Source organism: Cygnus olor, chromosome 6 (genome assembly GCF_009769625.2).
Source record: "Cygnus olor isolate bCygOlo1 chromosome 6, bCygOlo1.pri.v2, whole genome shotgun sequence".
Classification (NCBI taxonomy): domain Eukaryota; kingdom Metazoa; phylum Chordata; class Aves; order Anseriformes; family Anatidae; genus Cygnus; species Cygnus olor.
Window position 1 is genome coordinate 39,910,047 of NC_049174.1, and position 21,207 is coordinate 39,931,253.

At 48.3% G+C, this 21,207-nt stretch overlaps 1 protein-coding gene across 1 annotated transcript; it reads right to left on the reverse strand.

The window, feature by feature from the left end:
* Positions 1 to 1,300: 1,300 nt before the first annotated feature.
* LOC121072679 (cytohesin 1 interacting protein) lies at positions 1,301 to 13,596 on the reverse strand. Its single transcript, XM_040562549.1, has 8 exons — positions 13,320 to 13,596; positions 10,853 to 10,902; positions 10,571 to 10,625; positions 8,222 to 8,324; positions 7,992 to 8,085; positions 7,618 to 7,687; positions 4,331 to 4,397; positions 1,301 to 3,636 (listed from the first exon to the last, which is right to left on the reverse strand). The coding sequence occupies exons 1-8, from the start codon at positions 13,590 to 13,592 to the stop codon at positions 3,164 to 3,166; spliced, it is 1,185 nt and encodes a 394-aa protein (XP_040418483.1). The 5' UTR covers positions 13,593 to 13,596; the 3' UTR covers positions 1,301 to 3,163.
* Positions 13,597 to 21,207: the final 7,611 nt, after the last annotated feature.

Below are 21,207 nucleotides of genomic sequence, written 5' to 3' on the forward strand. Positions count from 1 at the left end.
ACCCACGCCACTGCAGCATCCCCGTGCACGTCCCAGGAGCACAGCAGGAATTGCTCCCAGCTGCTCCCTGCAAGAAGCAATGCAGTTCTAGAAGCTTTCTCCTTCTTTTTGCTCTCTCTTTAGTTTGCCTGTGTGTTTCTTCCTCCCCTCAAGAGGCTGTGGCACCTTTGATCTCTAGCCACACTGCAGAGCCCCACAGAGCTTGCCGATCGCCCACATCCTGTTTTTGATCAGCCGTGCAGCTCATGGCCCTCAAAACACCGTGTTGCGGTCACACATCGTGTTGTAGCAACCCGAGTGTCCTCTCACCACCACTAGAATAGCATCATTTATCTAACTGCCTTTCTTACGCTTGTTGGGTGCCCAGGCTCACTGGGCCTTCCCAATGCTAAAAGCAGGCACGTATCTCCCAAGATAAGGCAAACTAACTTTCCATACCAAAAGGAGTCACTGCTCTGGGCCATATAGCTGCCCTGATTTCCACCAGAGATGCAGCCCTAGGGAGCAGAGTTTATACAGCATTGTAAATACCTTTTATATAAGATGAGGAGAAGGATGTACGAGAGCAGCGCACCCTATCCAGCCCCCGCCTCTGCCATTGCAGTCTTTATAAACCAGCTGCAACCAAGGCAGGAGGCAGCATTAATGCAGAGCTCATTTCTGAGGAGCTGCAGGAGGCAGAAAGTGAAGCACACCCAGCCCGGCTGCTGCACTGCTGTCAGCCTGCAGAGCCCAGCCAGCCACGCTCTAGGCGAAGAGCTCTGGCCTGACTTTGAGCAGGCACTGATTTTCACCCCCACGAAAAAGCGTCTGTAGCACAGGTAGGCGAATCTTCAGCCTCCGTTCATACAAACAAGACTAGGAATATTTGCTTCTTCAGACATAAATGCATACGACAGCCAGGGCCCCGAGTCCTGGGCCAGACGGACAGAGGTGTGCTCTGCTGTGGCAGAGCAGGACCCGCCAGTGGCTCACGGCGACAGGCAGCTGCAAGCACGCAGGCTCTGGGCAGCTCTCTTCCCTTTCTTTGAGGTCTGGTAAAGACCTCAAACAGTATCCTAGGCTTAGGGTAAAAGCAGAGTAACCATGTAAGATACTGTTCTGTGCAGGTCTCTGAGCATTTGCCTCTCTCGGTTTGACCTCGCAAGGGCCCTTTGCTGATGCCTGTGTTTTCCAGGAAGTCCAGCAAATAACAACATACATTTACTTGCAAGTGAAAATTAACATATCTAAGGAATTCCTAGTCTGTTTCTTAGCAACACTATGCACCAAGGAAGAATCTTGACCCTGTTGAAATATAAGTATTTCAAGCATTTCATTCGGACTCTGATACGGACACAAAACTTTGCAGGTACAGTTAGCTCAGGCATAACTTAGTGAGAATAAGTAAACAGATTAGCTAAGTTAGACATATTTCCACTAATAAGTTAGGCGTGTTACTTGGCATGAGTTACAAAATAATAACATTTGCCTTACCAAATTGCAAAAACATGACTGAGTTTAATGTCTCTTTTTAAGTGTCAGATCTCTTTGTTCTCTTTGGGGTATTAATCAACCTTCACCAGATTTTCTGGTTATTGTGGCCACGGTTGCTTTCACTTGGACACCCATACATCTGCCTTTAACTCCAAGTTGTCCCCGTGGAAATAATCTCTGCTTTTCTTTCTTCTCTCTGCCACCATGACTGGCGCAGCGAAGCTGTTTCTTGAGGCAACAGCTGACAAGCCAAAAACTCGGTGTCCAGAAATGAGCTCCAATGAGGAGAATCATGGCAAATCCAGGCCCCAGCCCACCCGTCTGACAAGGATCAGCCCCAAGCCCAGCTCCATGCCCAGGTGCCGGGGCTGTGCCTCCTTCGGGGGCTCCCCGCCAGGCATCCAGCAGCCCACAGAGCAGTGTTTATCAATTACAGGAGTACCGGGACAGGCTGTTTTTATCTGGGGTTCGTCTCCACGGAAAGCTATCGGTTTCAGTCTGAGGTTTCTGAAAAGACCAGGAAATCCTGCCACAGCAATATCTGAATTGCAAACAGCTGCACATTCTTCTCAGTCAACAGACAAACGAGGCACACAAGGCATTTAAATTACATTTAAAATTCTTCCAATTGTACCTGGAAAACACAATTAGGCTGCTTGCTCTGACCTAACAGCCTATTTCTGTGTTGCCTGAGAGGAAAATAAAAGTCCTCTGTTTCTTCACGTTTATATCCATATTTATTATAGCACCTCATATGAGCTGTCAAGTGAGCCCTCATTGCCTGCAGTCTCTGCCTCCGGCCCAGGCGAGTGTGGGCAGGCACCAAGCACAGCCCGCAGGGAGGCCCCCGGCCAGCGCCTGCCTGCACCCACACCAGAGCCAGCCCTGATCGTCCCTGGGGGAGATCCTCTGCTCCGCTCACCTTAAAGAGGTCAAATTAACTTGAACTGTGTGCTTAGACCACTGCATGCTGACGAGCATTTTCTCCAGCCTGCTAAAAATCCAGTAAGCTGATTTGACCGCAGTAATCTCAAGGGGCGATGGTGACGACACCGAGCACTGAAATGACCTGTCACTGAGCTGACACAGCACAGAGCATGCTGTTTCTAGCAAGCATGATAGGAATTGCACAAAAAAGCTCTGTGGCTTTGACAGGGCTCCACAGAGCCCCACCGTACCCTTCGCTGATTTGGTCATTGTCACCAGCCTGTTTTCATCTCAGAACGTCTCCCCTGGGGTCTGCCGTAAGCTCCGGGCTCCGTCCTGTTTCTAACGGGACTTTGTCACTGGCTTTAGTGGAAGTGCTTGCTTTATTAGACACCTTTGAGGACTCTGACTTCAGTAACAGGAAATAAATAGCTATAAATCTTGCATTCAATTAAAAAACATTATTAACACTAAAGTATGCTGAGGAGGTTCTGCAAAGGTTCTTCACATCTCGGAGTTAGTTGTTTTTCATGTTAATGAAGAAGTCCACAGTGCACTCTGATTAAAAATTAAAATAATTAAAAACCCCAGAGCATTTTAAATACCATCAGTCCCACCGTAAGGTTGTGTGAGGAGAGGAACAAATTCAGCCTTGAGTTTGACCTGCTGCAAGCCTCCAGGTGAGCTGCTGCGCATGTTCCCTGGCCCTGCTGCAGGCTCCTGAGCAGAGCCCCAGACATCATGGACAGCACACGCCGTGTCAGACCCGACTTTCTTCCTCTTCCAGTGCCCGGTGAAGGCCTGGGATGAATTTCAGAAGATGCTTTCGTACGCTTGATCTCCTGCTCTTCCGTGGGAGTGTCCCAAAGCTACTCGAGCAGCCACCTCCCTCCCAGAGTGGGGACATGGACCCGCTGCTGGCCAGGCTGATGCTGCGGTTCCTGCGCAGGGAGGACCTCCCGGCCGCGCCGTCACCGTCCCTGGGGAAGAAGCACTCGTCATCGATGCTGGACTGGCGGCTCAGGCTCTCTGCAGCAGAATCATCGAAGGCGCTGCTCTGGTAGAAGCTGTCCTCACTGTCCACAGTCATGGAGCTCAGCCGGCTTCGGGAGCTGCTCTCGCTGGAGAAGCGAGGCTTGATCGGAGAGACAGGTCCCGGTGTGCCACAGCCACCAAATAAGTTGGCCTCTTCCAGCTCCAGCGTGTCCAGCAGAGCATTGTCATTCACCTCTCCTGGAAGCAGAGGTCAAGGAGGAGCATTACTCAAAGGCATCTGCTCAAGGCCAGAGAGCTGGAAGCCTATGCGAGCAGAGATGGCCTCGGGCTCCGCAGCAGCTGTCCCAAAACAGCGCTGCAGGGAGGTCAGCATGGCCATTCCTGTCCCTCTGTTCAGCCGAGGCCATCAGCTGTGTCTCTCATGGGTCTCACCCTTCCCCTCCGCCCTCCCAGCCGGGGCAACCTGAGGGGTGCGGTGGTGTTTCTGCGCCACGAGGGAACGGGGGAGGATCGCGCCCAGCATCCCTTCTCACCCCGCATTTCCCAGCTGTGTGGGGCTCTCTACCCCTGCCTTGCCCCGAAATGCAGAACCAAAGTTGCTCCCAGGGCAACCTGTAAATAAGGGGAGGGCTTTGTTTGTTTGTTTTTAAGTCCAGAAAAAGAGAATGGAAAAGAAACTTTGCAACCCACATGAACTCATTTCCTAGAACTCAGGCAAAAGAGCCTTTAGTCTACATCAGCAAAGCAGCATCCAAATTCATTAGACACTGAAAAAAAGGCTTTCCCATGGGCCAGCCCCATGCCCTCATTAACAGGGGAAAAAGCAAGCAAATGAAAATCAGGTTAAAGGAATGCTTGCTACTGATCAGCCCGAGTTTCCACAGAAGGTCTCAGCAGTGCTGTGGTTTCCGACCCGGAAAAGACGACTTACCATGCAGCAAGCGCTGTTCCCGTAAGTGCAAAGAGCGGAACTCCACCCATTTCTGCTGCAGAGTTTTCTGTGAAGGATAAAGAGGGCTACCTGTCATTCACACACTTTCACAGAGATTTAAAACACTTCAAAAGAGAGGCTTCTCAGGCAGTACGCTTCACCTACAGGAAGCAGCTGTGTGCCCTCTTCTCACCAGCATGACAACAGTTGTCCTGGAGTTTAGCAAACTTCCCCCACAAAGCACAACTGCCCTCATGCCCTGAGCGCTCTGGCCGAGGCGCTTCACATATGAGATTTGCAAAAGTAGAAGGCTAAAATCTGGAGAGCATGCAGCATGCATTCGGACAGCAAACCTAGAAAACCAGTTTCTCAGGGGGGCGGCACTGCCGACCTCTGTCAGAAACCTGCCGCAGCCCAGAGCCGGCTGGCTGCTACCAGGGCCCCGTGCCCCTTGCTCCTGGCTCTGCCAGCAATGCAGGCACATCGCGGTCAGCGATGCCCTGATCCTGCAGTTGGGAACACATCACCCCGACTGTCCTTACAGCCTGCAAGTGCTGACATACTATCCTAACAATGAGCAATGCTTAATTTTTTTCCTCTGTTGCAGATGATCTTTTGATAAAGCAAATAAAACGCTGCATAACTGATTCAAAACCAGCCAGGTTAACCTCTGCCTGGAGTAGGTGCTTCCTCAGTGACCTGCATGAACTCGGTGCACCTCAAACATGCAGCTAGGCACCCTGACAAGTCATATTTATATATGCAAACTGCCCAGGCTAAGCTTGTGTGGGCAATCTTGCTACTCCTTGCACATTTCTCCCCTGCTCCACACTTCAGAAAAACCAATCAAGCACACACACACCATCCCAAGGGTAAAGCACCGCCACCCATCCAGCACCCAGACAGCCTCCCCTGCAATACGGGAGCAATGACCGCTGTCGAGGAGGGCCTGAGACACCGCTGTGCTCCCCACCTGCCCCTGGGTGACCACGGTGGCAGAGCAGGGCTGGCGGTGCCCGCACCCAGCACCGCGACGCCCCCGCTGTAGGCCAGAGGTGCTGGGGAGTTGTCCAAAGACATTCTTTGCCCCCTTTGGGACCCAAGCAAAGCAACCTCCCATTGATGGTTTCTCCCATCTAATTAGGCCTCATTAGCAGCTCATTAACTGGCACATGGCACATGTACCCACTCGCTGCTCCCAGCTGCCCGTTCAGCCCAGCTGCTGAGCACCTTTACGCAGGGTGTGCTCGTGGAGCGGCCCAGCCCTGCGATGGCAGCCACCAGCACGCTGCTCCCTGGCTGCGGTTACACGGCTTCCAGCTGCTGAACACATCCCGTGGTGAGACATCAGATACAGTCACAACCAAAATTAGGTTCTTTCCACTGCCGCCACTCTCCTGATCACGCAAGGGCCAGGCCCACACCCAAATTCTGCACTGCAAGAACTCTCATTGCAGAGATTTGGCACTTCTGGGAAACAACTGTTTTCTAAAACCTGAAAGCAGAGCATTTCACAGCAGATTTGGTTTTTATAATTCTCTGAATGGGGGGTGGGAGGGGCAGCCTGTGTCTTGTGACTGTGCCATTATTTCGAGAAGCTGTCTAAGGGAGAAGCCTGGGCGGCTTCTCATGGCGGTGGGGCTGGGACCAGCGGGCAGGTGGCAGCAGCGGCGCTGAGTGGGACTGGGAGCATCACGGCACAAACCAGGGCTGGCACTGCTGCCACTGCCAGAGCAGTGCCTCTGCTTCAGCCAGCACTTTGTCCTCGCAAACTTCCCTGGGTGTTGCAGCAGGTCCTCCTAGTGCCGGTACCCCTCAGAGGTTTCAGCTGGGCAGCTCCATCAGGCTGGTAGGGCGAATGCTCTGTGGTGGTGCTTGTGATAGCCCACATAGCCTGGTGCCCCCCTCGCATGGGCACAGAGATGAAGTCTCTGGCATGTTCCCCACCCTCTCCAGACTTGCTGTCCAGCCAGGTGGTCTCAGCATCCCTGCTTGCTGCCGTGGCTCCCGCCAGCCTTGGGCATAGGGGATGTGGTCACAGCGCTCCCCATGAGCCCAGCATTGCACCTGGACCTGCGGCACTGCCCCCTGCATCCTGCCCCACCTCCTGCAGCTGGCAGCCCCTGCCTGCCTCCTGCACGACACATGCCACAGCGCAGCTCTGCACCCAGACACCGAGCAGCCCTCTGGGCTAACAAAGGTGTCCCAACCTCCTGGTGGTCCAGACCAGGTTTGAGTATTGCCAGCAGTCCTTTGTCCCCCATCACCCTAAAGCTGAGAGCATCTCACAGCCCATGATTAATTTTACCTCCTTCAGAGAGAAAATAACAGCTAGCTGTGGGGCAGTAACACCTAAACCCAGCCCAGATATCTCCAGAAGCATCCTCCATAGCCCATCTTAGTTTAATGAGTACTGAAGGGCCTCATCCTTCCTCGTTGTATCCTCGCTGTACAGTCCTCACGTAGCCATTACATTATCTACATCATAAAAATCATATACCAAGCAACCTGCCCTGTGCTATATTCTCATAAATTCAGTGCCAACCAGATCAAGGTTCCTCATCAATCTTACAATTTGATATTTGAGGGGGGAAAGAATACTCCAAAATTTCTACACATAATGTTTTGACATTTTCAAAATGTTGTTTAAACTTAACTGTTTACTTAGAGCACTAGTTAATTTTTAGTCTGACAAAATTTAAGAAGAGGTCAAAGCTATCAGACTTTTTTTTTTTTTTATCATTTTTTCATCATTTGACCTAACTCAAAACAAGGCTATGAAATGCTGTCAAGATGAACGTTTTTTTCTTCCCTAAACCAGGGCAGGGAAAGAGCTGGAGAAGCTCAGCACCCCAGGCAGGGAGAGCACTCGAACCCATTCAGAAAATGCCCAGGGGCTTGGGGAGGACCCCCAGTGCTGGAGGTGTGTGAGTTGCTGGGATGTTATGAGGAACCAGACCTCCAGGGCAGTCGTGGCGTGACTGCCTCAGCCAGCACCGCGGTGCCGTGGCCTGCGTGGTCCCGCAGCGCCGCACCTGACAGTGCCGCAGCGCGCTCAGTCCAGGCTGCAGCACAGTCAGTCCAGGCAGTCCTGGCACTGTCCGTCCCCGTGTGCCCATGGGACCTGGCAGCTGCAGCACCACCCTTGGAGGTGCCGTGGCTGGCGGTGCCAGCACGGAGGACACGTGGGTGCCATTCCCCTGCCACGCCACCCGGCCACCCCCACGAGCAACGGACCCACAACAGCCCTCTGCTTTGTGCAGCAGAGAAGCGGCTCACTGCGTTACCTTCAGCAGCTGCAGCTTGGTCTCGAGCTCCATCTTCCTCAGGTACATGGCCCCGTTGACAGTCTCCAGCCTGGAAGGAAGAGGTGCTTTGGGTACCGGCGGCCCCACAGCAGCACGTGGTGCCGCGGTGTCCTCGGGGAGGGGATGCACACAGGACAGGGGAGGCCCCGCGTGCTGTCACCTCTCCTCAACAGCTGACTTCAGCAACAGTGGTGTTGGTGCCAGATGGGCAAACACACGGTGCGGTCAAGAGACACGCACATTACAGTCCTATGCGTCTGAGACAGTATGGGGCTGCTGGTTAGCACGAGGTTTCCTGGTTTCCAGTGGGACAGACTATTAAACTAAAAACACTCTGGAGGACAGATGCCTACCTCAAATAGTTCCCTGAAGACTTTATCAAGTCTACTATTTGCTTGTGACTAAACCCATCAGTGTTCACTCCATTGATATTGGCAAGGATATCACCTGTTAGAGATAAGCAGAGGCTGTAATGAGCATCTTCAGCATACGCATCCCTTCCACTTTCTCTAAAATAAAACTAATGGGGATAAAAAGCAAAATAGGGCCACCCATAGTGGGAAAAAAAAACGCTAATAGTTACCAATTTGAAGGCCAGATAAATGAGCAGGACTTTCTTCTTGAATTTTGCAGACACAAGTGCATACCTCCAAGGAGTAATCATTTTGGTTTGGAAATCTAATAGTCTGTAAGTAACAAAGCAACAGTATTACCAATATTAAAGTCATGATAACAATTTAATACTTAAGATACTGTCATACAGCCTAATTTGTTTTCATAGTCTTTTTACGCCTTTTTAAAATAGTACGGCTGTGTTGAGCAGATTATATGATCATATAAGTGTGAACACTAAAATGTTGTAACTTAACAATTGGAAATAGCTTTCTTATGATTAGAGAACAGTAGGCACCTGACAGATGTCTGTACATTGTTTTTGCAAAGCCTAGTTTTAAAGCAAGTTGATTATTCATTATCAAAAACTCAGTAACTTCAGTCAAGAACATCTATTAGCAGGGATGCAAATTGCTTTCTGGTTTGCCCTACAACTGGAAGGATATTTCATGTTCCCAGTCACGACATGGCAGGGCATGGCCTTGGCTTTTCAAATGATTGACTCCTCCTCATTGTGAATGCCACATTAAGCCATCAAGTGTTGCCAGACAGACCAGTTAACAATAACAACTGAAAAGATTAACCTAACTTTGCTCTTCTGGTCTCTTATACTCATTATCTACATATGTCCCTCCCTCCCCTTAAAAAGTGTTTTATATTTTTGACTTATACATTTACATGTATGTTAAATAACTGTAAGCAAAATCCATCATCTGATTATCAACTCTGACATTCATTTAGAAAAATGCTAAACTAAGAGATGTAACCCGAGCAAGTCTTACCATGACAGGAAATGTCTTTTTAGTTACATGCAAATATCACTATTTAGCCACATCCTCTACCAAATTCTAATACTGAAGCTGAAGTTCCTGAAAACCTATGACAGCCAAATCTACCCTAGATATAAGAAGTCATGTTAGATTCTCAAATTTCTCAGTCCACATGGAATGAAGACTGGAATGAGTTCAAAGTTTATCAGGCCAAATTACACCAATTCAGTGATTTCAGACTTAGACCAACAGTAAAACTTTCAGTTAAACTAAGGACACCATGAGAAACACGAGGATTTTGAAGGACTTCACATGCAATACAGCAAATACAGCAGTCCAATTATTTTGGAGTAGATACCTAGGTTTTAGGTGGCTGCAGAGTGGGGAGAGACATGGGACTCAGAGTGCCTTCCTGCAAACATCTGGGCACGTACAGATCCATACTGCATCCATCTTGCCTCCAGACTCCAGTTCACGAGTGGGAAGTACTAGTAGAAGCAGCAGTTTGCGAGAAACTCTGGCATTCAGCCACCACTGTAATTCTCATAAATTCCCTGCAGATGGTGGACCTAGAGTTTCACATCATCTTATTCTGGTTTGCTTAAATTTAAATTATAGTAATGGAACTGCAACTTCTAAATAATGGATTATTTTTAGTACCAGACAGATGCTGTCTTTTCAGAGCCTGGACTTTCTAGTGAAATGCTTACACTGAATGTACGTTCAGGAAGAAATATGCCAAGAACAATTAATTTTAATCAGAATGTCACATATAATGAAAATCCACCCTGACAATTTATACAAAAGCCTAATAATTGACTCAATTATCTTCACTTCTGAAAGCTCTCTACTGTTCCTGAGCTGAACACTTCCACATTCATTATGCAGAGAATCAAATCTTAAAGAGTTAGGTTTTTCCTAATGCACTCATTTCACTGAAGTTAGTATTTTCCCTTTGTGTGTAGATAAAGGCAAGTGCTCTGAAGATGCGCTGCAGCAGCAGTAAATGAGACCAAAGGGGCAGCGTGGGAGGTGTTCTCATGCACCGCCGGGACAGAACAGCTCCTGCTCTCACAGAAGAGGCGTGTGGCTCGGCTGAGATGCCTAATGCTTCCTTGAGGGTGCTTCAAAATGCGTTGTTCATATGCTCTGCAGATGTCCCCATGTGGTTTATTTCACACCCTCAGTTGTGCCCTGAGGCAGTAACCACACTGCCTTGTACAGCAAGCACAAGGTGTTTTTTAGGAAAAGAGCTGTTTGATCTCTCTCTTTTTATATAAAAATATTTCCATACAAAATTCTCTGAAAAATATTCAACTAGGGAGGAAAGAACATGTTCCCATTGCACACTTGAGGTTTCCCCTGCTCTCAGTGCTCTGACTTCTGGCAGGTCAGAAACTCTTATCTGTGACCTTCGCTATGAAAAAAACATCAGAAATGCACCCCATTTCTGCATCACTGCTCTATTAACATAATTTGGAGGATGTGACACTTAAGAGTTTGCACCAGATTTTATTTTTAAATGAATTGACTCGTCATTTAAGGCTTACCTGTATTTCAAACCCAAACGTCTCTTTGTCATCTTTGAATATAGCAACAAGGTGTCTGTAAGAAAAACACTCAGGATTACACACAGCCCCCGGGGTGCACTCCCTTTCTAGCAGGGTCCTGTCCCCGTCGCTGCCCCGCTCCGTGCTCGCAGGGGAACCAGCACGCCTCGCTCACGGCCGCAGCCACGGGGCCGCCTCGCTCCCTGGGCCCTAGCCTGGCGGGCTGCGCTTCTGCCAGCGCACGCGAGTGGCCGTGGCTGTTACAGAAGGGAATCTTCCTACCTCTGTGGCCTGGAGGAGTCACCCAAGGAGCTGGATCTGGTTAAAGCGAGCTGGAACCAGAAATGGGAGAGGAAAAGGGTCAGTAGGTTCGCAGTTCCGTGGGGCACTCTCTAAAGCAGGTGCTTTGGAGGAGGCACAGGGCGCAGAGCCGTGCTGAGCTTGCACCAGTCACCGCGGGCAGGACTCAGGAGCCCAGGGGCCGCAGCCCTGCCCTGGGACAAAATCAGGGGCAGGAGAAGCATCTCCCCACTTTGCACAGCCACTAGAGGCTTCCTGAAATGGGAACGCAGCACGACGAAACTGTGAGCAAACAGGCCCCAACTTCAGATGAAAGTTTGCACTTTAAAATAGAAAACTGCCATCAGTCAAACGCGAGCATAAATGCTCAGAGCGTCAGGCAGAGCCAAGTGCAGAACTGCAAGAGCGCTCAGCACCGCTCTCAGAGCCCTTTTCAATGCTGGCAGCAAGCTCGGCGAGGCGCAGGTGGCCACAGCACGTTCTGGTGCAAGGCACGGCACTCGCCTGCATGAGGCCATAGTTGAAGGAATTCATGTGTATTTTTATTATGTTGGAAATTAGGCCCTGGAAAAATGAGCTCTTGCATTTTTTTCCAACCTTCTAAATGCAAAATGAAGCACTACTGTGGTGCTAACATTACACATTACAGAGTATAAAAAAAAAAAAAAAAACAGGTACTCTTAGCACATAATAATATTGATTCATTTGTTCTCCTCCAGTGAAGATCGAGGTATCCTCACTAGGAGACAGTACTGCAGTGCCAGTTCCACCTTTATTTGAAAAAAAAAAATCAGTGTAACTACTCAAGACAGTAGAAACTGGAAGAAGAAGAGGCACAACCACTAAAGAGAAACCCTGCATTCAGTAGGGCTTCAGAGATGGATCTCCCATCACATTAACTCTAAAAGAGTGAGGCTTCAAGACTAAAGGCCAGGGATTGCCATCACTTCCATTAAAACTGTAACGATTACCTATATGGTGCCTAAATCATGTTTCTGTTATGCTAAGACCTCACCTTTCTTTCACACCTTTCCCCTAAAAATCTGTGGGCATTTATAAACTTAACACCTATGAGAAACAGCAGAAAGCACACACACACATATGCTAAGAAAACTGCAGCCAGCTCTCAGCAGTTTCTAGTGGTGGCCACATAGCATTTCCAAGCTGATGCATGGGCATGGCAACAAGCACCTGGCATCCCTGCTTCAGGCAAGGCAGACCCATGACTAAAGAGGCCTGGAGCAAAAAAAAAAGATCAGTGCTAAATATTAATTCTTCCTTTCACTTTTAGTGAACAACAAATAAGGAATTACTTTATCGATGTATAAAACATCCCAAGCTTCAATGGTATAAAGTCATGCCACTGTAAGACTACCTATAAAACCTCCATTTCATAAATATGCATTTACTTGGAGAGAGAAAAGGAGAGGAAGGAGAGGTGACATTGTAATAATAAACTGTGCGTAAGGTGGGAGAGTTAACTGCAGGCGTAAACCTGGGCTGCTCAGCCCCACTAGGCGAGGTCTCTGCAGAGCAGTTCCCATGCCTGATGTACGTGCTGTAATTTATCTTTAACACACACACAGTTGCGTCACGGCCATTATCGTTTGTTTATCTCTACATCTGGAGCAATCCCCACGCAAAGTGCTCCTGTCACTGCTGGTGGTGGCTGAACCAATGCATTGACAGTGTTCCCAGCATTTGTCTGGTTCTGGCTCTCCTTTATCTTCCCAGGCTTGTACAACGAGATGGATGGAGTGCGTTTCTGTTACTGCGCAAAGCAAAGCCTTAAGTGTACAGACATTGTGTTCCGGTTTTCTGATAATACTTTGAAATTATGTGTTACAAGCGCTTTCTATTTAAGCGTATTCACACTAGACAAATAGACAAGCTAGAATTGCTCAGCTGGCAATTTGCAGTAGCAGCAAAAGAGTTTTGTTTGACTCTGGTTGGAAACTACAGAATTTTACTGTTCTGCATGAAAAACACAGTGAAATAGACAGCCGAAGTAGCTACAATAGTCATAGCAAAATACTCCAAAGTCTGGGAGGAAGCAGCTCACGATACATGAGCTTCCTGCCAGAGATGCAGAACAAAGGAAAGCCCAGACAGGCCACCATGCCAAAGCAAACCCAAATTTAAGGGTACCCCCAGTAGCAGGAGCCTCTGTGCCTTGCAGCACAGCTGCAAATGGAGAAGAAAGGCAGCCCGGGCAGGATACCAGCTGCAGAAGCTCTCCTGGCCCCCAGGCACCTGTGGGCAGCCTCCTCCCACGTCTCCTTTCAAGAGCACCCTGCAAGGTCACTGCAGGAAAGATTTCATTACAGCCCCAAATCCCGTTCAGCCCACGACAACCACTCCAGCACAGGGGGACCGCGCAGCAAACCCCAGGGCCGTGGCAGCCCAGCTCGTGCCCCCAGGGCTCCGGCCGGGCTGCGAGGTGCCCTACCTGCTTGCGGCCCCGCGGCAGCGTGCCCACCGTGCTGGCCAGGTGCTGGAGCCGCCTGCTGTCCATCTGCAGCCCCGGCTCCCCATGGGACACGCACGCTGGCCCCACGCCGAAGCCCACGGCGCTGGCGTTATGGTTTTGCTGAATGAGCTTTCTTAAAGACATGCCAGCGGAAGGGTGCCTAAAGAGGCATTGCTGAATGCTGGCATGTCCGAGGGAGCTCAGATATGCTCTCTGAGCGATCAACAAGTATGAAAACGGAAAGCGGGCCATGTGACTTGTGGTTTAGGTGCACTTTACATAAATCTCTTCTTGCAGATCACCAGGGCTGCTCAGCATGTTTTGTGCTCACAACAGAGTTAAGAACTAGGCTTGGCAACTACAGAAATCTGCTTAATTTTTCCATTCCTGCACACAGTAATAATTTTCACTGAACAGCTTCTACTTTCTGCAATAATTTGTCCTTAAACAACTGTTTGCTTTAGACTCTTGCTTGAATTCAGCTTGCTCATTCTTTCACTTGCTTGGCATCCCTTGCTTTGCTCAAATTACCTTTGGGCAGAGACAGGAAAATAATGTTTTTTCTGGACAGCCGTGTCGATATGTGACTTTCCAGCCACAGGGAGAGAAGCAAGAACTGAAGGCCACAGCCTGAAAGTAGAAGCTGAAACCATTGCTCTGCTCTTGCTCCACAACGTTGTTAGCAGAGCGCTCGTGCTTCGTTAAGGAGCATTGACTCACCCGGCAAAAGGGGTTTGTGAGCAAACAACAACATAAGCATGGGGTCAGAGGACAGGGACATGAGGTGCTGCCCCAGAACCAAGGGACAAGCACGGAGCCAGGAGTGCGGCCAGAAGCTCTCCTTGCCACCGCTCCTCACTGGCTGTTACGGTGCTGGCTGGGGGCCGAGGCAGAGCCATGGGAGCTGCATGCGGGTGAACCGATGCAGCAGCAGAAGCACCGTGCCTGCAAGGCTCTGCACACTGAGCAAAAAGGGGGCAATGCCGGCACCCCTCCTTGCGCACGCCGTGTGACGATGCCCCAGCAGGGTGCCGCGTGGGGCACTGCTGCCGATCCGCCCTGGAGCAAGGTGGAATGGGCACCTTGGCAATGCCTGCCCCTGCCAGAACATGGTGCAGTAGCTTTAAATTCAAGTTTTGCACAAGATTCCTTTATTTGAAAGGTTTTTTTATCTCAGCAACAAACATATCTGGGAGGATTCATTACTGTTGTGGAATTTGAGGCTATTTTGTTTTTTTCACTCCAGTTATCCTGCAACCTGTAGTTCATTTCAGCTTGGTTGTTAGCACCCTTGAGGCACTGATAATCTTCAGGTGGGTTACTTGCTCCTTGGGTGTTACAGACAAGCCCGGGAGGAAACACAGAGCAGGGTCTGTCTCGGCTTCCCTTTGGCGATAGAGAAGTGGTTAAAAAGGAGAACTGGAAGCCTGGGAGGACCAGTGCTGCACTCTCGCTCCGCTGGCTGTGCTGGCCACCAGCTCTCCAGGCAGCCCAGGAGCAGCTGGCGGCCACAGGCAGCGAGCCCAGAGGCCGAGCCCAGAGCCCCCTCTCTGCCCCAGGTAACGACTGCGGGGCCGCTCTGGAGCTGATGGGAGCACTCTGCCCCTGCCAGCTGCTGGTGGCCAGCACCAGCAGGAGTGGTGGGCTGCACGTCTGCATGGGACTCACCTGGAAACCTGATTTTTCAGTTGAGAAGGCTGGACAAATATCAGGGAAAATAACTTTACAAAGGAACTGAGTGTGTCACAGTTAACTCTAGCTTGCATTTGAATCTTTGAGGGGAGTTTTGACCCTTAAAACAGAGAAGCAGTACAAATCCAAAAGTGGCACTCCTTTTTCTCAGCAGAGACATCTCTTGTGCCTCTAGAACACCGCAGTACCGGACCTCAGGCACCCAGCTTCCCGGGACGAGGCAGGCAGGGGTGCAGCAGCGCGGTGCTGGAGTGAGCTCTGCTTGCTGCTGATGCTGTGGAAGCTGGGTGCAGCCCGGCATGAGCTGTCACAGCATCTCAGTTCAGAGCTGGTCTTAATGCCTTTATGAGGGCTCTGCCTTCACAAGTGGCTGCGGAGGAGGAGCACGTATGGGTGTCCGGCTGCAGCTGTGAGTGTTCACACACAGAAAAAATAAAACCTTTGAAGTAAAGGATTACGAAAGAAGCAGTATGAGTTCTTAAAATAAGTAACATTAAAAAAAGAAACCTGTGTCTTCTCTCATGCTGTAAACAAGTTCATTTTTGGACTGTGAAGCAGTATAAATCACACCAGGATCTGAGCAGAAATTCAGGGTAAGTAAAACCATGAGCATGGTGGGATGGGCCATTCAAACTCAAAGATAAGTAAAATTTGACTCCTAGCATAGTTTTTTTTCTGGTGTTTTTGTTTGTTTGGTTGTTGTTGTTGTTCTGGTTTGTTTTTTTCCACCAAACAGAACTCTCCCAGAACCAGGCTGGCAGCAGTAGTTACAGCGTGTGGCTGGGGGACACTGCCAGGGTGCAGCTCCACCACCGCCAGGTGACACTGATGGTTCACCAGCCAAAGCTTGGCCCTCCTGGCCCCCTGCAGCCTGGCAGACCTCCACCTGCCTGACACACCCTGAATTCTGATCTTGTCATTTATCTTACACTTACTATAGACAATGGCTAGTTTGAAAAGTAAAAGCAAAAGCTGCCATGGCCTTAAGCTGCACCAGTCATTTTTGTCAAAATTGGAGCATCTCCCAGGAGATGCAGGGAGGTCTGCCCCTTCCACCAGCCCTGCCAGCCGGAGCAACCTGAGTGCCGGAGCAACCTGAGTGCTCCTCTTGGCCCAGCAGAAGTTGCATGATTAAGCTCCAGGTAAAACTGAACAATCAAGACACTTCCTGCCTATGCTCCAAAAACAGAGATGACTAGAAAAGACACAAGTGCATTGATGACGTTTCCTGACATGTCATGCTGCCTCCCAGCCCTGCAGCTTGGATTCCTGGACCATGTGCTTGGGCTTCTGCAGCTAAATGGTGCACATATCCTGGCTTTAGGGGTAGGTTTTTATGTCAACCCTGAATGATAAGACTGTCAGCACACCAAAACTTTTGTTTCCCAATACCAAAATTCTAGTCTAGCAAAAGCCAGATAAACCCTGTATTTTGCAGGTGATGTGTGTGATAACAGCTGGCAGGAAAACAATATTTTCCACTTTTAAAGAAGTACTGACAAGGCTTTGGGATACAATGGTAAATGAAAGGATTTTTATTTTCATTTCATAGAAGTCCTGATTTCTCGTGATGAATGAGCTGTAATGCTCTGTGGAGTTAACCCTCGTGATTTTGAATGTCTGTGTGAAGGATGGTGCCTACCTGTATCTCCCTGGGGACCTTGACAAACGTCATTTCTTCAGCCAGTGGTTGAGTTACCATTAGTACTATTTAGTATAACCAGTTTGAAACACGGCCACTGAAATGTTTTTATATTTGGCAGGTATTTACAAACTAATCAAATGCCCTGGAGGGGAAAAAAAAACAAACACCTTTCTGGCCCAAGCTCAAACCATTTCAGTTTGTAAGTGCTGTCAAAGTTCTGTGGAAGTTCATGTTTCCAGTCAACATTCCCTCTTTATCCACTCCCTCTTTATCATCCCAATTGCACCTCACGAGCAACCCCATGCTCTGTCCTCCATGCCAGCAAGGAAGGGCGCTCACCAGAGCAGAGTGGCTCAGTGTCGGGGGACAAGGGCCCGGGGCTTTCCCCTTCCAGGGGCATGCATTTGTGCCCCTGGAATTTTAAAAATAGTGGAAAGTTCCCATCTTAAGCCTCCATCCCTTGAAAAAAACAGCATCTTACAGAGCAGGGTGCAGCACTGCTCTGTCTGTGCTGGCAGCGCAGGCATCTCCCACCTCCTCTCCATGGAGCTTGCTCAGGCAAGAGAAAAAAGGAAAAGGAAGAAGGGGGGGAAGGGGAGGGGGAGAGGGAAGAAGGGAAAAGGGGAAAGTATGACAGGAGGAAAGCTCTCCCATTTTTCCTGAGCAAAGTGATCTGTGCCCCAGGGATGGCAACAGCTCAGTGCCTAAAGCAGGCTGAGTAATGCAGGGACTGTGGTGACTCAAAGCCTCTTCCTTCTTTGCTGCTCACCCTCACCCTGCCGAGTGCCTTTGAAAACAAACAAAGTGCATTTCAGTTCCTCAGGCAACCCTCTTTTACGTTTCTGAAACCAAGTGACTCATCTCCAAACAAGCCAAGACGAGAAACAAATTAAATCTCCCATCAGGTCAGGGTACGGGGGACCCGCACCAGCAGCCCCACCACCCTACCCATCATTTGCCATGAGTACATGGGACACTCTTGTACCTCCACGTGGCCTGGACAGACACACGGCACTGGTTCCTCTGTGCTGACAGAAAGGGCAGAGCCAGCGGCTTCTTCGGTGCCATCTCCTCAGGCCTGGCCTGGCTTTCCCAGGCACATCCAGGCTCGGCCTTTCCCAGCAGACATCTATCCCTCATATTCTTCACCCTGCTTCCTTGGTCTAATTCACTGCAAAGTTCTAGCTGTTGTGAAAAGAAACTAACAAACTCACATGACGTTAAGGGACTGATTTTGCATTTCGATAATTAGATGGACCACCACGGACTTGGAAAGGGTTTGCATGCATAGCACAAAACCAGAACTGGTTCTTAAGTGGTCTTGCTGAAAAGGCAACAGGAGGGTGTCCCTGTGAGATAGTCGAAGCTGAGTGACTTTACCTGCAGTAATACAGACTGGTTTGATGAGCATGCATAGACCATCCTGAGGCCTGCATGAAATCTGCTGCATGGTTTTGAAACGAATAGTCTCTCTCTATATATTTTTCTAAAACAGTTTTCTAAGTTATGAATTTTCACACTTTAAATTATAGAAAAACCACAAAAGCCATTTTGTATAAGTGGCTAATCCTTTGTGCCACCAGATTTTTCCACTTGACAAGGAGCTGGCAAGCCATGCAATGACTCAGAATAACGGTTTGCATACCCAAATGAGTATCACCCCATGTGCCTCTCCCCTTAGCTGCTAATCCATCCCATATGCTCTTCTCTGCTTTCCTAACCAACACATGAAATTTGCAGAATACTAACAATACTCGTGAAACATAAGGCTGATTTTCAAGAAATCCTGAACAGCCCTCTTGCTGAGAGTTGAAATTGTCCTGAAAAGCTTAGATTTCTAACCTTTGTTTCCATGGTTTTACATTAGATTTTCAAACACGTGCAAAAATGCAAGATAATGATCCTGAGTAATAGTCTTGGTGGCTTTTTTTATAGCCATTAAATTTCCAGCACCTCTCATTTAATTTATCATTAAATCAAAAAGGTGTTTTAAAACAGATCTAATTGAATGCAGCTTCAGCTGCATGAGCAGCAGTCCAGAAGTATGCCAAGTATCTGTACAGTTCATTTTTAAACAAATACATACCAAGTACTTGGCAGTATATTTAATGAAAATAACTAGTTGGAGGAAAACAAAATCCTCAGTTTTTTCAATGCAGTATAGAGATTTGTATGGTTCCATCCGATATATGTTAACGTGTATGTGTATAAAAACATAGAGGAAGATTTTTATATTCACACAAGATGACACATCAAAGATACACAGTGTGTGTGCAACTTCACAATGACCTTGGTGTCCTCCCCGTGACAGCAACAAGAGCTTTGCCAATCCATGCTAGAGAAATCCTGAAAGACAAATTTGTTTGCTGTCATCTGACCATTGTAATAAACCTCTGGGCACACCAGGATTTCACAATGGCTGTGCACCACTGCGCAGGTGTTTGGGTATCTGAGAACAACACATTTATGATATCAGGGGTAAAATGCAGGTTGAGATGTTTCTCAGCAAGGCTGTCATGTAAAAGGAGATTTCTGCTACCTATCACTGGAGTACACCTGGGGGACACAGCTTCACATTTCTACCAGCTCTCAGGGCATTCAGCTGCATGACTATGTAAATAACTGCTTATAACAATGGAAGATCCCCAGACAACTTCAGTACCACTGTATTGTAGCACCCCACCTGGTTTTGTTTTATTAAAATATAATTTTAATGTGTCCACCTTATATACTCTTCAAAATAACCTCAGTGTTTAAAACATTTTTTTCAGTGTTACATTCCCTCCCCCCAACCCCCCGCACCCCCCCCACACTAGCTCAGCTGAGTATCAATTTCATATTAAACTTTCCCATAATTTTGCTAGTACCAAGACATCAGACCAAATGCCTCCTATGGCACAGTTCTGAAAATTCAGCTTCTTAGCTATTGCATTCCACACTAGGGGAGAAGGCCTAGGCAAATTATGTAAATCTCGTTAAGCTCCAAACCTGCTGTTGTCCTTTATGTTATCACCACAACAAAATCAGCACAGAGTAGTTTTCAGGGCTTTTTTTCTACTTGCTTTACTCCCGCTGCAGTGGACTGTTCATCCACGAGAGGGCCTGAAAAGCTAACACACTTATTTTTACCCTATGATTTTTTTTTTCTGTTTCACAGGAAATAAATTTCTAAATGGCAAACATAGCTGCTACTGTTTTGGTAGTCCTATGAAATGAGTGCTTCTCAAGAGTACTCCTCTACCTCTGGAGGCTTCTAGAGTTACAGCAAACATACCCAGCACTGAGCAACTTGAAGCAAATCTTTCAGTAAGCTCATAACCATCCCACTCGGAGTGCAGAAATCACCCCTTCCTTCCCCTTAGATGCTTTATTGAAAGGATTAGCATGAAGCAGGAGAATAATGTATTTGTAAGACACATCATATCAGGTCTGGAATATGAGCTTATTGAATTATTACAGGCATACTTAAAGTCCACTGCAAAGCTTTAGAATGTTATTTGCAAAGAAAAACTTTATAAAAATACTGCAAGGAGAAAATCCAAGCATCTTTCAGTTTCTTTTACATGTACTTTGAACCCAGGTTCCAGTGAGATGCCAGATCCTATTCCCATTATGGTATTAACAACAGCAGTATCTGAAGTGTATTCTTTAATATTAAGTGACAGAACCTTAAAAGAGAGTCCCTTGCTTCCAAAGACAGCCCTCAAACTGTGAGGCAGATGGTAAAGTAGTGCCCTCCCACCCAGTCTGTTGCAGACACAGGACACATGCGCAATGACAAACAGTGAAATGCAATTGCTACCAAACAACTAAGACGTAATCAAATGCAATGAGAGAGGAAGAGGTCCTGCCTTCACAACATGATAGCACTACGGCCTCTTCACTGGGGATTGTTGGGTTTGGGTTTTGGTTGGTTAGCTGGTTTTGCTTTTGTTTTCTTGCTATTTTTCTTCCTTTTAGCTTTCTTTATGGACTGCCTACACATTTCCCTGGCTCTCCTGAACTGACACACTTCTTGTGTTCCCACAGTCCAGCAGGCTCAGGAAAGAATGAAATGAGGTGCTTCGGCTTTCCAAAAGCCTGAGTCATTTGCTGGTGGGACTATGCCATTCCCATAGCTGTGGGACAACCCCTGCATCCAACCCCCAGCGGCTGGCAGGGGCTCGGCAGATGCTGTGCAGACATGAACTGCTCCTCCTGTGCGCAGGCATGCAAGTTCCTTACATGAATTAGTGCACATGTACACATCACCCTTCAGCCTCTTAAAGACTGAAATCTTTAAACTTCATTACAGAATCAGAGAATCATCTAGGTTGGAAGAGACCTCCAGGGTCACCTAGTCCAACCTCTGACCTAACACTAACAAGTCCTCCACTAAACCATATCACTAAGCTCTACATCTAAACGTCTTTTAAAGACCTCGACTACTTCCCTGAGCAGCCTATTCCAATGCCTAACAACCCTTTCAGTAAAGAAGTTTTTCCTTACATCCAACCTAAACCTCCCCTGGTGAGCTGTTCATTAACAACT

What these genes read in the sequence shown, in the direction of transcription:
- LOC121072679 (XM_040562549.1), bottom strand. Translation starts at nt 13,592, where the DNA reads ATGGCCCGCTTTCCGTTTTCATACTTGTTGATCGCTCAGAGAGCATAT. An exon ending in TTTATCTGGCCTTCAAATTG is followed by an intron (nt 8,086 to 8,221) that starts GTAACTATTAGC and finishes TATCTCTAACAG; the next exon opens with GTGATATCCTTGCCAATATC. An exon ending in TCTTCAGGGAACTATTTGAG is followed by an intron (nt 7,688 to 7,991) that starts GTAGGCATCTGT and finishes TCTTCCTTCCAG; the next exon opens with GCTGGAGACTGTCAACGGGG.